General features: G+C 42.3%; 1 protein-coding gene across 1 annotated transcript in view; it reads left to right on the forward strand.

The window, feature by feature from the left end:
• Nucleotides 1–13,263, forward strand: part of taf4a (TAF4A RNA polymerase II, TATA box binding protein (TBP)-associated factor) — a 42,452-nt gene that overhangs the window by 11,680 nt on the left and 17,509 nt on the right. Inside the window, exons 6-10 of the mRNA XM_056274037.1 lie at nt 6,437–6,559; nt 6,910–6,999; nt 9,314–9,541; nt 9,729–9,864; nt 11,804–11,915. Of these exons, the coding sequence (XP_056130012.1) occupies nt 6,437–6,559; nt 6,910–6,999; nt 9,314–9,541; nt 9,729–9,864; nt 11,804–11,915 (689 nt within the window). The remainder of the gene's footprint in view (nt 1–6,436; nt 6,560–6,909; nt 7,000–9,313; nt 9,542–9,728; nt 9,865–11,803; nt 11,916–13,263) is intronic.

Raw genomic sequence — 13,263 nt, forward strand, 5'->3', positions numbered from 1 at the left:
GAAGGAGGAACACAGGGTGGTCTGACAGGACAGCCCATGCAGACCGGCAGTTCCAAAAGTCATCCTAGCTGGTGTTCATTCTTCTGGACAGTGATTTTTTTTTTCTTTTTGTTGTTGTTTAGAGCAGGATAAGCGGTTCGGATAATGGATGAATGGATGGATGGTTTAGATATTTGTTAGTTTGGATATGTGTTCTTGTAGTTCTTGAATATGTGTTTTTTGTCTTTGTGTTGCACTACTGTGGGCTGGGGGAAATTATGTTTTGTTTCATTTCGTGTGTGCAAGGGCATGAAATGAAATGACAAAGTGATTCTGATTCTGATTCTGATTGGTCTTCCTGTGAGTATTCAAAAGGTGACAGACCTGTTGCAGCCCTTCCTCTTGCTCTCATGGCCATCAGCACTAACGGTAGTGCCTTTATCCATGTGAGTCCTGTCTCATCTCAACATTTGAGCAGTTTATTTTTAATCGTCCCATTTTCTCTCTCAACTGCTCCACCACTCTGGATGATAGGCACAATGTTGCCTCAGATTAATACTCAAAAATGTTGAAAGTTTTTTAATAGCACTATTTACAAAATGAGTTCCGTTATTAGTGCTGATCTTCCAGGATATTCCCTAATTGGGAATAATCGTTCGTACTAGCACCTTTGCTACTGTGGCGGCATCTGCCTTTTTTCCTGTAAGGAATACTTCAACCTCTTTAGAAAACATCAACAATCACAAGACCATATTTATTTCCCTCACATGGTGTTAGTTCAGTGATATCCATCTTTAGATGATCAAATGGTTGGTCAGGGGAAGGGGGCTCGAGGCTTGTGTGAGTTGCCCTCTTGCCACATTATTACAGTGGCTTGTCATCCCTAAAATTGACAGTAATTGCCTCTTATGAAAGGTTTTTGAAAATTTGAGGATGGCTTCCACTCATTTTGAGCTCAGTGTTTTACCCCCCCCCCTTTTTTTTTTAAGAGATCTCTTGCCCTAGAAAGGTGACTTTTTCCTAGACAAATTGCAATTTACTCAGACTGGCCTTGTGGCCCTGCTCTGCCAGATGTTTTAGCAATGCAGTGGTACCAATCCCACAAGCTTGTTTGTTGATGAACAGATCATCAAATTGTCAACATACTCTGTATCAGCGCGCTCCCTGCTGGAAGACCTAAAGTCTCCAGACTTGCATGTAAAACCTGCGATTCAACTGCTGAGGACTTTACATAACCTTGTGGTATCCTGGTTCACATATATGTTTTACCCTTAAACATGAAAGCAAACCAATACTGAGAGTCTGGGTGCACACGGACAGTGCTGCATTTACTGCTCATAAATCTTGGCTTAGTCTCTGGCCTTATCTTTTTAACTGGATAGATAGGCGTCCTCACTGGTGAATGAACACATGGGATAATAACTTCTGCTGCCAGAAAACTGTTAAACACTGATGTTGTACCTATTACTGCCTCTGGTTTGATTGGATATTGTGCCTGACATGGACGGTATGTGTTCTTGGATGTCACATGAGGGATTCAGCCCCTTTAACTAACCCCACATTGTAATTATCTGTGGCCCATAAAATTTGTGGCACTCCTTGCCGCTCTGGTGAGTCAATGTTTAACCGAGGGAAATTTCCCCACCCCCTCAAGTTGAATTTAGTTCTCTGTGCTAAATGCAGTCCATTTTCCCATAAAAGTGCTCTGAAATGGGCATCTATATGCTTACATTTGGGGTGAGTATTGCATTCCTTCTCTCCTAGTCTCCGACATGCGTTCTTGTGAATACTGAGTGACCCACGCACCTAAATCCTTCCACTGGACATTAAAAGTTTTGGTGGTGTTGAGGTATACTCCCAGCGGAGGTAGGCTACGGTGGGGTTCAGCACAACCATCAATGCACACATATCATCATCCCAATACATTAATCACTAGTCATAAGATCACTTTTCTTTCCTTGCCTGAACCAAACTTTCTCAAACTCAAAAACTCCTTCACTTACATTGGCTGTTACATGCAAATCGGATTCTTTCATGAACGTGTGCTGTGGTGACATGTGAGTGTGAGCTATTTTTAAGCAAGTCAGAGGTTATTGATCTTGGCTCTGACGGCAGCAGATCCCATCAATATATGTACAGTGTCTTGCCACGCCCTAATTGTACGTACTGACCTAGGATGTCTGATGCTCTAGTGACTTTAATTCTTTCCTCTGTACAATGCAGTATCAAGCCCAACGCACACATCAAATCTCTGGCTAACAGATTTACAGGGCAATAATTGGGGGAAAAAGGAGAGTGTTTTTTTTTCTTCTCCCCCGTCACCGTCTTACATGACAACTGGTGTGGTATATAATTAATTATCATACTGCAACACCTGATGCTCCTACAGTGTTACTACACTGCTCAAAAAAATAAAGGGAACACATAAGCAATGCAATGTAGCTCCAAGTCAATCACACTTTTGAGATATCAACCTGTCCAGTTAGGAAGCAACACTGATTTGTGAATCAATTTCACCTGTTGGTAAATTGTCTAATTTCCACCTGGTGGAAATTAGACAATTTGCAAGACAACCCCTATAAAAGGATTGGATTTGCAGGTGGTGGCCACAGACCATTTGCCTGTCCTCATCTTTTCTGGCCGATCTTTGGTTAGTTTTTCATTTTGCTAGTGCCCTCACCACTAGAGGTGGCATGAGGCGGTATCTGCAACCTACAGAAGTTGCTCAGGTAGTGCAGCTCATCCAGGATGGCACATCAATGCGTGCTGTGGCAAGAAGATTTGATGTGTCTCCCAGCACAGTGTCCAGAGCATGGAGGAGGTACCAGGAGACAGGCCAGTACACCAGGAGACGTGGAGGGGGCCGCAGGAGGACAACAACCCCGCAGAAGGACTGCTATCTGGTCCTTTGTGCAAGGAGGAACAGGAGGAGCACTGCCGGAGCCCTACAAAACGACCTTCAACAGGCCACTAATGTGCAGGTTTCTGCTCAAACAGTGAGAAACAGAATGCATGAGGATGGTATGAGGGCCCGACATCCACAATTGGGGCCTGTGCTCACAGCCCAACACCGTGCAGCCCGATTGACCTTTGCCAGAGAACATCTTGGTTGGCAGATTCGCCATTGGCGCCCTGTGCTCTTCACAGATGAAAGCAGGTTCACACTGAACACATGTGACAGACGTGAGAGCGTCTGGAGACGCTGTGGAGAACGTTCTGCTGCCTGCAACATCCTCCAGCATGACCGGTTTGGCGGTGGGTCAGTGATGGTCTGGGGAGGCATATCCTTGGAGGGCCGCACAGACCTCTACGTGCTAGCCAGAGGTACCATGACTGCCATTAGGTACCGGGATGAGATCCCCAGACCCATTGTCAGACCATATGCTGGTGCAGTGGGCCCTGGGTTCCTGCTCATGCATGACAATGCTCGTCCTCATGTGGCCAGAGTGTGTCAGCAGTTCCTGTGTGTCGAGGGCATTGATGCTATGGACTGGCCTGCACGTTCCCCAGACCTGAATCCAATCGAGCACCTCTGGGACATCATGTCTCGTACCATCCGCCAACGCGATGTCGCACCACAGACTGTCCAGGAGTTGACCGATGCCCTGATCCAGGTCTGGGAGGAGATCCCTCAGGAGACCATCCGTCGTCTCATCAGGAGCATGCCCAGATGTTGTAGGGAGTGCATACAGGCACGTGGAGGCCACACACACTACTGAGCCTCATTTTGAATCGTCTTGAAGAATTTCCACAGAAGTTGGATCAGCCTATGTTCTCATTTTCCACTTTGATTTTGAGTATGATTCTGAATCCAGACCTTAATGGGCTAATGATTTTGATTTCCATTGATCATTCTTAGATTATTTTGCTCTAAACACATTCCTCTGTCTAATAAATAAAGATTTTCAGCTGAAATACTTCATTCATCGAGGTCTATATTGTGTTTTTAGGTGTTCCCTTTATTTTTTTGAGCAGTGTATATCTACCACTCAATTTTGGAGGAAACTGAAACTCATTTTGTTTTATTACTGAAAGGTAATGTTTTTTTCTGGCACTTCTAAAATAATTTCGAATAAAACATCAAATCTACTCATTTTTGTCACATTGAATGCATCTTTGCTGTTCTGCATGTGTGTGAGCATGTGTTTGTGTGTGTGTGTGTGAGAGTGAGAGAGATGTCGGGAGTGCATTCAAGAGACTCTGGAATCTCGCCTGTCCCTGCCGCCAGTCACGCTTCATCTTCAGTGTATACACTACGTGTGTGTCTAGTGGGTCCCACTCTCTCGGTACAGTCTTGCCCAATGATCAGAGGCCCCACAGTTCCAACATTTCTTGCCTCAAGGACCTGCATTACGGGGTCCTCCACTCAGAGCTTGGCCTCTGCTCCAAGGGGGACCACTGCGCCCTCTGCTTCCCCCTCTGCCTCTGTTGATGCGCTGCTGAGTCTGGAACTGTGCCAGCTGTGCCATTTGAAGCTTGTCAGGCAACCAAGCTTTGGTTCGTTGTGCTTTTGTCTCTGAGAATTTCATATTCTTTCAACATGAATGGCATGCTCTTAAACAGCAGCCAAATGTCCTCTGTCCCAGCCCACTCAGTGTTTGCATATCTGGCAGCTGATTTCTTCCACCATGCCGTTCAGGAAACGGTTCTTGAACTGCTGTTCATACATGGAGTCATTCTATCCATTTGGCGGTGCTAGACCGCTGTTTTCTCTGAAAACTTAAGTCAATCTATCAATCAATCAAATTAATCTTCAGTCAATCAATTTCCCAGCCATGGTGACTGGGAAATTGTCTCCCATTCTGCCACATAGTCCCTTTATGGTCAGTTATGGTCAGTTTTATTCTGGCTGTACCCGCCTGGTGTGGAGGTAGGGCTGTTGCTGGGCTCTGCGTGATGGACTCTGCTGCTGATCCCAGCTGTTCTTGGGCCTTTTGATATTGACGGGCAGGCTGCCGTCGGTCTGCGGCAGGTTGCTGCTGGTCTGTGGGTCTCTGATGAACGGTTGAGGCGGGGAGGAGATCCAGGTCTTTTGCGAAAGCTGAGGACAGTGATTACCCCCCCCCAATATCTCTTCTCACTATTCTTTTCCCTATTGCTTTTCTCTGCCTCCTCTTACCACATCATCAACACTTTCAAATCTTGTTCCCCGTTTCTCTTTCTTATTTTTCCATCTTATCCTGCAGTTTTTATTTATTTATTTTGCAGCTGTTTTACGGTAAAACTACCAGTTTCAGGAAATCCAAATTTATTTTCGCACATTGAAAGCTGTTTACGGGAGTCATCACCATGTCTTTCACACATAATTTTCCTCTGCCTCTGTCAGACAAGACTTGTCAGTTAAAAGTTTGTCAAGTCAAGTTTGCTATGCCCCCCCCCCCCCCGTATTCTTTTAACCTGCAGTCACTCTTACCTGGAAATTTCCTGTTCTGACCGTTCAGTTGACATTATTCATTATTTCCTTTGCCAATGGGTCGTCACCCCTAATTGAATTTCATTACCTTCAGACATCTTCCTGTGGTCTTCAATACTGCATCTTCATTTAAATAAAAAGCCGTATCACACAATTCCTTTCTCCACAATCTCACAAACAGTCTTTCTCAACCTGGGAGTCAGTTACGAGCTGTCCTTAGGGGAGGTAGACTTCATGGGTTTTAAGTGACTTTTCAACCCCTTCACCAGACTGGCCAGCCAGATTTAATCCATGCAGAGAGTGGGTCAAAGAAGAATGAGTTAGGCATCCCGGATGAGCCCCCAAATTCTTGTGGCAATTATTTAATTCCACTCTGATATTAAATGAGGAGCGAGACAAAAATCCCTTACAGTATTGTCACACTTTAATATAATATGTTCATGAACATGACGCACAAGCCTAGATGCTTGAATGCGCACAGATCAATACAGTACAGTCTCTCTTATAGGGCAGTTGTCTGTTCTTCCCCTCCTTATCTCATGTCTTCCAGCTCACATCCCACCAAGGCCGTTTCTCCAATTAGTGTGTACAGACTTGCTACACTCAGTGAGTTTCCCATACATTCCTCTGTTATCAATCAACAGTTAATAATAGCCTTTATTTGTTCGCATGGAGAAGACACCTTATAAGACTACCTTTGTTCTGTTACACATGAACTTAAAGCATATATCTAAGCAGTGTAAAATAAAGTTAAACATGATATAGGTCATACATGGTCAAAGATTAAAAGTAAGCAAACGTCATATATGAACTGCTCTCACATTTAGTGATTTGAATATGGACAGATCGGTGAAGTCTCTCCACTGATCTGGCCACTGATCTGTTTCTCTGCATCTGTATATTACCAATCTGTAATACAAAGACGTCTTTGTATTACACCATAGATTTTAGACTCTTACTTTCAGTATAATGGACCTAATCAGGAAAATAAAAACTTAATGTTACATTGTCATATCATAATTTGTTTGACTGTGTCACCTGCAGGAAACGCTGGAAAATGTGAAAAAGTGTAAGAACTTTTTGTCCACACTTATCAAACTGGCATCCAGTGGAAAGCAGTCCTCTGAGACAACTGCCAATGTTAAGGAGCTGGTCAAGAACCTACTGGTACGTATGTCTCTCTCTCTTGCTCTCTCTTTCTCTCTTATTTTCTTTTAATCTATCTCTCTCTTCTTGTCTGTCTGTCTGTCTCTCTCTCTCTCTCTCTCTCTGATATTCTTTTTTAATCTATAGCGCTCTCTTGTCTGTCTCTGTTTTTCTTGTCTTTTGATCTCTCTTGTGTCTGTTCAATATTGCTCAATCTTTTCCCATCGTTTCCCATTTTTGTCAACTTGTATAATTTGGATCTTCATTCTTTTCTTGTCATTCCTGCCCCTCTTTTCTCTGGAGTCCTGCCTTCTTCTTTCATTCCCACCCATGTTTATCTAATCTGTTTCTCTGCATTTGCTGTGCCACAGGAGGGGAAGATTGAGGCAGAGGACTTCACCAGTAGGTTATACCAGGAGCTCAACTCCTCGCCACAACCATATCTTGTGCCTTTCCTTAAGGTGAGACCAGTATCTATAAAGTGTAATATGGATTATTGTCCTTAATTGCATTCTTTAATTTAAATGTACCAACTTTACCTCTGGAATTGGTTTCTTTCTTTTTTTAAAATATTGGTGTAGTTGCTGGATATTTGACTTTCATGGTCCCACGGTGACAACAATCAGAGGATTAGTGGCTTGATCCAGGAAAAGGCCCTCTCATAGGCTCTTGGTTACTTAGGACCAGCAGAGTACGATCAGAAAGATGGTTTGTTTGATGAGAGAAAGAGCAAGTGCATCTGTCTGTCTGTCTGTCTGTCTGTCTGTCTGTCTGTCTGTCTGTCTGTCTGTCTGTCTGTCTGTCTGTCTGTCTGTCTGTCTGTCCTCTTAATGTGTGAAAAAGGATAGTTTTTAGTTTCAACTTTCTGTGAAGCTTGCATCTATAATGCCTTATAAGCATCTATAACGCCCTATAAGTGTAGCTATAAATCATTGTAAGATTCATTATAACCATGTATACACCCTCACAACACCTCATAACCACCTTTATGATACATTATATCAATTTAAACGGATTTATGCATTATAAATATGTCATCATTAGCCTGTTTATCTGTCAAATGTCATAATGCGTCATAGCCAACTTGTTTTGCTGAAGTTTTGTAGAGATGCATAATGACACTTCAGTGCTATTTCAGTCTTCAGCCATAGCCATTAGTCATTGTAATACACATTATAGGAAAGTATGGGCGTTATAGATGCAATAGATGCTTATAGGGCGTTATAGATGCAAGCTTCATAGAAAGTGTTACCAAATACATTTCTTGAGTTACAGTTAAGTTTTTGAACTTTTGAAATATATAAACTTACAAAACCAATCAAAGTTCTTGATAGAAAAATGAAGGTGCTGAGAATGAAAATCACCTCACCATTACACTGCAGACTGCATTTCGACTAAATGGATTTTTTTCCGCATCTTGATGATACATCTCAATATTTGATTTCAGTACAGTGCGATAAGTTTTTTTCTACACATTTTGACTACATACTTATTTAAAGAACATTGTGTCTCAATATTAATGAGTAATTTTTTTTCCCCAGAACACAAGGTTCTACAGACTATAGATAGTAACCTTACCAGCTTTCCTTGGTGATTTTGATTTGAGCCTTTGACTTGTTGTTGGGAATATCACTGACAGATGTTAAAAGTAGCTTTGTTTCATACAGATGTAGATACAATTCAAGTTTCCTGATACAGTCCTTTCATTCCCTCCATGTCTCCTCCCTTAAATCACACTATCGAATTGGTCTAAAAACTCTTAATCATGCCTATATGTAATATAAAGTTTTTCAGAACTTGGAAATGCAAAGCTATAAATAGAGTTTTGTGCATCTATGGATGTTGTTTGACAAAACTAAAAATACTCTTAGAGAGTGTTTTTCTTCTACACCGATGTATCTCCGCTGAAACATTAGGATGGGTCATAGCAAAACTGCCAAAACTCCCCATGTGCCAGAGTGGGGTGCAGTTGCACCTGTCTCAATTTGGTCTAATTGACCTAAGGCAGGTTAAAAAGTGGCTGCACCCCAAACAAAAACGTGCCAGAGAGAGAGAGAGTAGAACTGTGGAGACAGAGATGCTGATCAATGTAAATTGACTGCATTTTATGTAGCACTTTCCTAGTAGCAACAGCCACTCAAAGTGCTGTGCCATTGATTAATGCCGCACATTCACCTACACTCATACACCAATGGTGGTGTCAACCATGCAAGGTAACAACCAGCTCATTGGGAGCAGTTGGATGCCTTGCTCAGGGACACCTCGACATTTTCCATGGAGGAGCTGAGGGTCAAGCCAGCCACTCTCCAGTTACCATGCACCCAGTTTGTAGCGCTCACCCCAACAGCGGCAGCAAAAATGCAACACCAGACCAGTTTAATTTTTCAGACTTGAGAGGTAGCCATCTGACAACAGTTTGGAAAAATGAGCAGTGATGACAAAGTTTTTATGGTATAAGGGGAGGCGATTGTACTGATAGCTTTTAACAATATTATTGATCTGAATTTTGATGTACTACATGTTACCCAAGTATCACCGAAGAAATTTGTTTCTCCCAAGAAGGAGAAGAAATATATCAATCTTGCATGCGGAATTGGCTCAATGGATTAACATTTTATATTCATGTCTTCAACGACAGAATCGCAATGGTTAAAATTGATTTTGACCCCACCCCAAAAATAAGAAACTATTTGGATTTATTATCATTGTGATCAAATTTGATGACATTGAATTTGCCAAACTGAGCATAGTTTTAACCTTTCTTCATGCTTCCAGAGAAGTCTTCCAGCAGTGCGTCAGAGGACCCCAGATGCAGCAGCTTTTATTCAGCAGAGCCAACTGCCCCAGCCTAGCCCTCAGCCCGCTGCCACAGCTTCCACAGCCCTGACTGCTGTGGTGCTCCGACCCCCTCTTTCCACCACCACCACGAGCGCAACCAGCACTAGTGGCAACAAAGCCCCAATCATCAGCGTGACACAGACACCTCACAGCAAACCTGGCCTGGTAATATATGCATCAGGGGCCGCATTCGCTGTATCTGCCCTCATGTTCTGACACTGCAACTGATTTGCACTTATACCTGTATACCACCAGTATGCTTAAGTGTGAGCTCCAGGTAACCTTACTTGTCTATATCTTAATGCCATGTGTTTCTACCTGTGTTTCTTTCCATGTCTTTATCTGCATGTAGATTGTGCCCCAGCAACAGGGGCCTATGGTGAGGCCCCAGGTGACTCTGGCTCAGTCCCCCATGGTTACACTCAGGGGACAACCCCATAGTCGCATCATCATGGGCCAGCCACAGGTGGTCAAGCAGCTGCAGACAGGTGTGTGGGTGTGTGTGAGTGTATAGAGATGGGCAATAATTCAGTATGGCTGTTTATCATTTTTCACTGGTATTGTATCAGGATGGGTGGCACGGTGGCACAGTGGTTAGCACGGTCGCCTCACAGCAAGAAGGTCCTGGGTTTGAGCCCGGGGGTAGTCGAACCTTGGGGGTCATCACGGGTCATCCTCTGTGTGGAGTTTGCATGTTCTCCCCATGTCTGTGTAGGTGTCCTCTGGGTGCTCCAGTTTCCTCCCAGTCCAAAGACATGTAGGTCAGGTGAATTGGCTGTACTAAATTGTCCCTATGTGTGAATGTGTGTGTGTGTGTGTGTGTGTGTGTGTGTGTGTGTGTGTGTGTGTGTGTGTGTGTGTGTGTGTGTGTGTGTCGGCCCTGTGATTGTCTTGCAGCCTGTCCAGGGTGTCTTATTGCGTGCTGCCCAGTGACTGCTGGGATAGGCTCCAGCACCCTTAGTAAGGATAAGCGGTTTGGACAATGAATGGATGGATGAATGAATGAATGAATGTATCAAGGTGAAATTTGGAGATTGTCATATCGTGATACACAATTTTGTCGAAATTGAAAATGAGACTTTTTAATCTAGAATTTCTCACAAAATGAGGTCCGACACATTTGAGGGGAATATTATTTGAAAACTAGTTTTGATTTGATATTATACTTTGTTTTACACAACAGTTTAATGTGATGAATCTCAGCTGGGTTCTTAAACATGGTATTTTTGCATATGTAAGCAGATATCGTGATGTGTATTGATGTCGCATAAAATCCAATATGATTATCGTGATAATATTTTCATATAGTCTGCAATCCTCTGTATAGGTCTAAAGATATGGTTCAAATTGGCCTTATTTTAGCCAATATTTTTCAAATATTGGCTAAAATAAGGCCAGTAAAACATTGTTCTGCACCACCCCTAACCAATTGCCACCATAGGCGGCTGCTGATATCACCAGTCTCCTTGACTGGCATTACTGTGTACAATGCTTTACCGCATTATCTGGTCGCGTTATCTGGTCAAAGTGTAGTTTGGGGCGCATTCACTTATTACATTTTTGTATACAACACAAAACACTAACAGCTCAGACACGACATGACAAAATGAGTAAGTAAATAAAAAAAAATAGTGGGCATTATCTCCATCTCCAACCCCCACCATCCCCTACAACAGAGAAAAGCAACATCGAATAAATAAACATGTACAAAAATAGCCAGATTACAGGAAAACTGGTTTAGCAATAGAAAAAAAGTACAGGGACAGGCTAGGCCGGTTTAGGAAACCCTTGTAATATGGAAGATGACAGCGTAGGTCCAATATGTTCTAAGTAAGGGTCCCAAACTTGATAGAAGGTGTCCAGTGATGAGTGAAGCATACATGAGATGTACTCATTGGGAATAAACTTCATTATAATATTGTGGCACGACTTTTTTGTTGGAGAAAAAGTCCTTGATCCAAAAGAGCAAAATATTCTTCCTAGCAGCAAAAGTCAATAGATTGAATAGCCTCTTGTGTTTGATATTTATAATATGACCATCTGGAAGACCAAGAAAGAGACATATAGGATCTAACTCTATTGGAACACCAAAAATAACACACAGGTCATCCACAATACCAGACCAGTAGCTTTGTAGCTTCACACATGACCAGAAACAGTGAATGTAATTGCCAGTCTCAGAGTTACATGTACAGCAGAGCGGAGACACATTAGCATCCATCTTGTTTTTGAGAGCAGGTGTTATATACGTACGGTGTAAAGTTTTTTAAACTGAGTAGATTTTGGTTCGATTACAGATAAATATTTTTGTAGCATGAGTCCACACTTCCTGCCAGTCTGGGTCATCAGCCTATTGTTTTTAGTTGTATTTAACTTTTATTTGCACTCTAAATTTCCTCCCATCTATCATCTCTCTCTGTGTATTAGTTCCAGTGGTGAAGACTTTGGCCCCTGGGTCCAAAGGACTGCTTGCTGCCCAGTCGACTCTAACCGCTGCTCAGAAAAACAAGCTGAAGGAGGTTGGCGGTGGAACTTTCAGGTTTGTTTCACATTGACAGTTAACAAAGTTATGAGTAGCTTCAGTGTCTTGGAAGTATGCTGTGACAAGACAATTTTTTATAGAAAAAGAGTAATTCAGTTTCCCCAGAAAAAGGAAAAAAAAATCATTCATTCTAACACTTAAGTGTATTTTCACGTAGGGTTGGGAGGGTTACTTTATAAATGTATTCTATTAAAATTACAAATTATCTGTTGGAAAAGGTATTCAGTAACTTACTCTAATTATCACAATATTAAAGTAAAGTAATCTGGTTACTTTCAATTACTTTTGAATCAGAATACTCAGAATCAGAATACTTTATTCATTCCCGAGGGGAAATTGGGTAAAATTGGACTACCTTAATGCTAAATATGGAAAAAAATAAATCAATAACACGACTATTACTTAAGTGTTTTTTTAAGACAACAAAACAATGTAACCTTAGAAAGGATAATGGGGACACCAAGCTTTAAGCATGAAAACATGTAGCAATACATAGATAAAGGCACCTACACCCACCCTTCTCCTTTAGGCCTACTACACAAATTAAGAGTATCCAGTGTTCTCTTTATGCATGCTCAATAATCCAGGTAAGGAAATCACAGAAAAGTGAATCAGTTCATCTGGACACAACGTTTATTGAGAGAAACGTTTCATCACTCATCTAAGTGACCTCTTCAGTCTCAACTGACTTGCAGGTATCCCCACCCTTATAAACAATACAGTGGCATAACGACCGAAAACAACGATCAGTTTCATATGCAAATTGCCGTGACCATTAACTAGAGTTTGATATGCAAATTGCCGTGACCATTAACTAGAGTTACACAGCATTGTAAGATGGCAACAAATGTACTCTTAGCCCCCCCCCCCCCCCCCCTCGGTTCAGGGATGGTCGTTCCCTCCTCTCTTCGATGGACTCTTTGACTCCCCGTCAAACCAGCATTCCTCTTTATCAAGGATGTGCACCTTGAAAGAGCAACCACTAGGGCTGAATGATTAATCGAATTCAAACCGGACTCGCAATATAATAGAACACTATTTTCAAATCGCAAAGGCTGCAAATTTTTTTTTTTTATGTTACATACTCTTGACTAATCAGAGGGTCAGAAACACCTGGCCATGTGGGGTTTACGTACACACACGCTACCCTATACTCACGTGACATGCAAGTGAGAGCAGTTAATGAAGAAAATAACTTGCCACGCTACACTTTGATTCTAGCAGTAACGTTACTATCTTGTGGACAAGGCCTCAGCAGAACCAAGCACTGACGAGATGACTTTAATGTCAAAGAGGAGCAGAACATCGGTTGTCTGGACCTATTTTGGATGTAGGAACAAAGATG

This window comes from Lampris incognitus, chromosome 2 (genome assembly GCF_029633865.1).
Source record: "Lampris incognitus isolate fLamInc1 chromosome 2, fLamInc1.hap2, whole genome shotgun sequence".
In the NCBI taxonomy this organism is placed as follows: domain Eukaryota; kingdom Metazoa; phylum Chordata; class Actinopteri; order Lampriformes; family Lampridae; genus Lampris; species Lampris incognitus.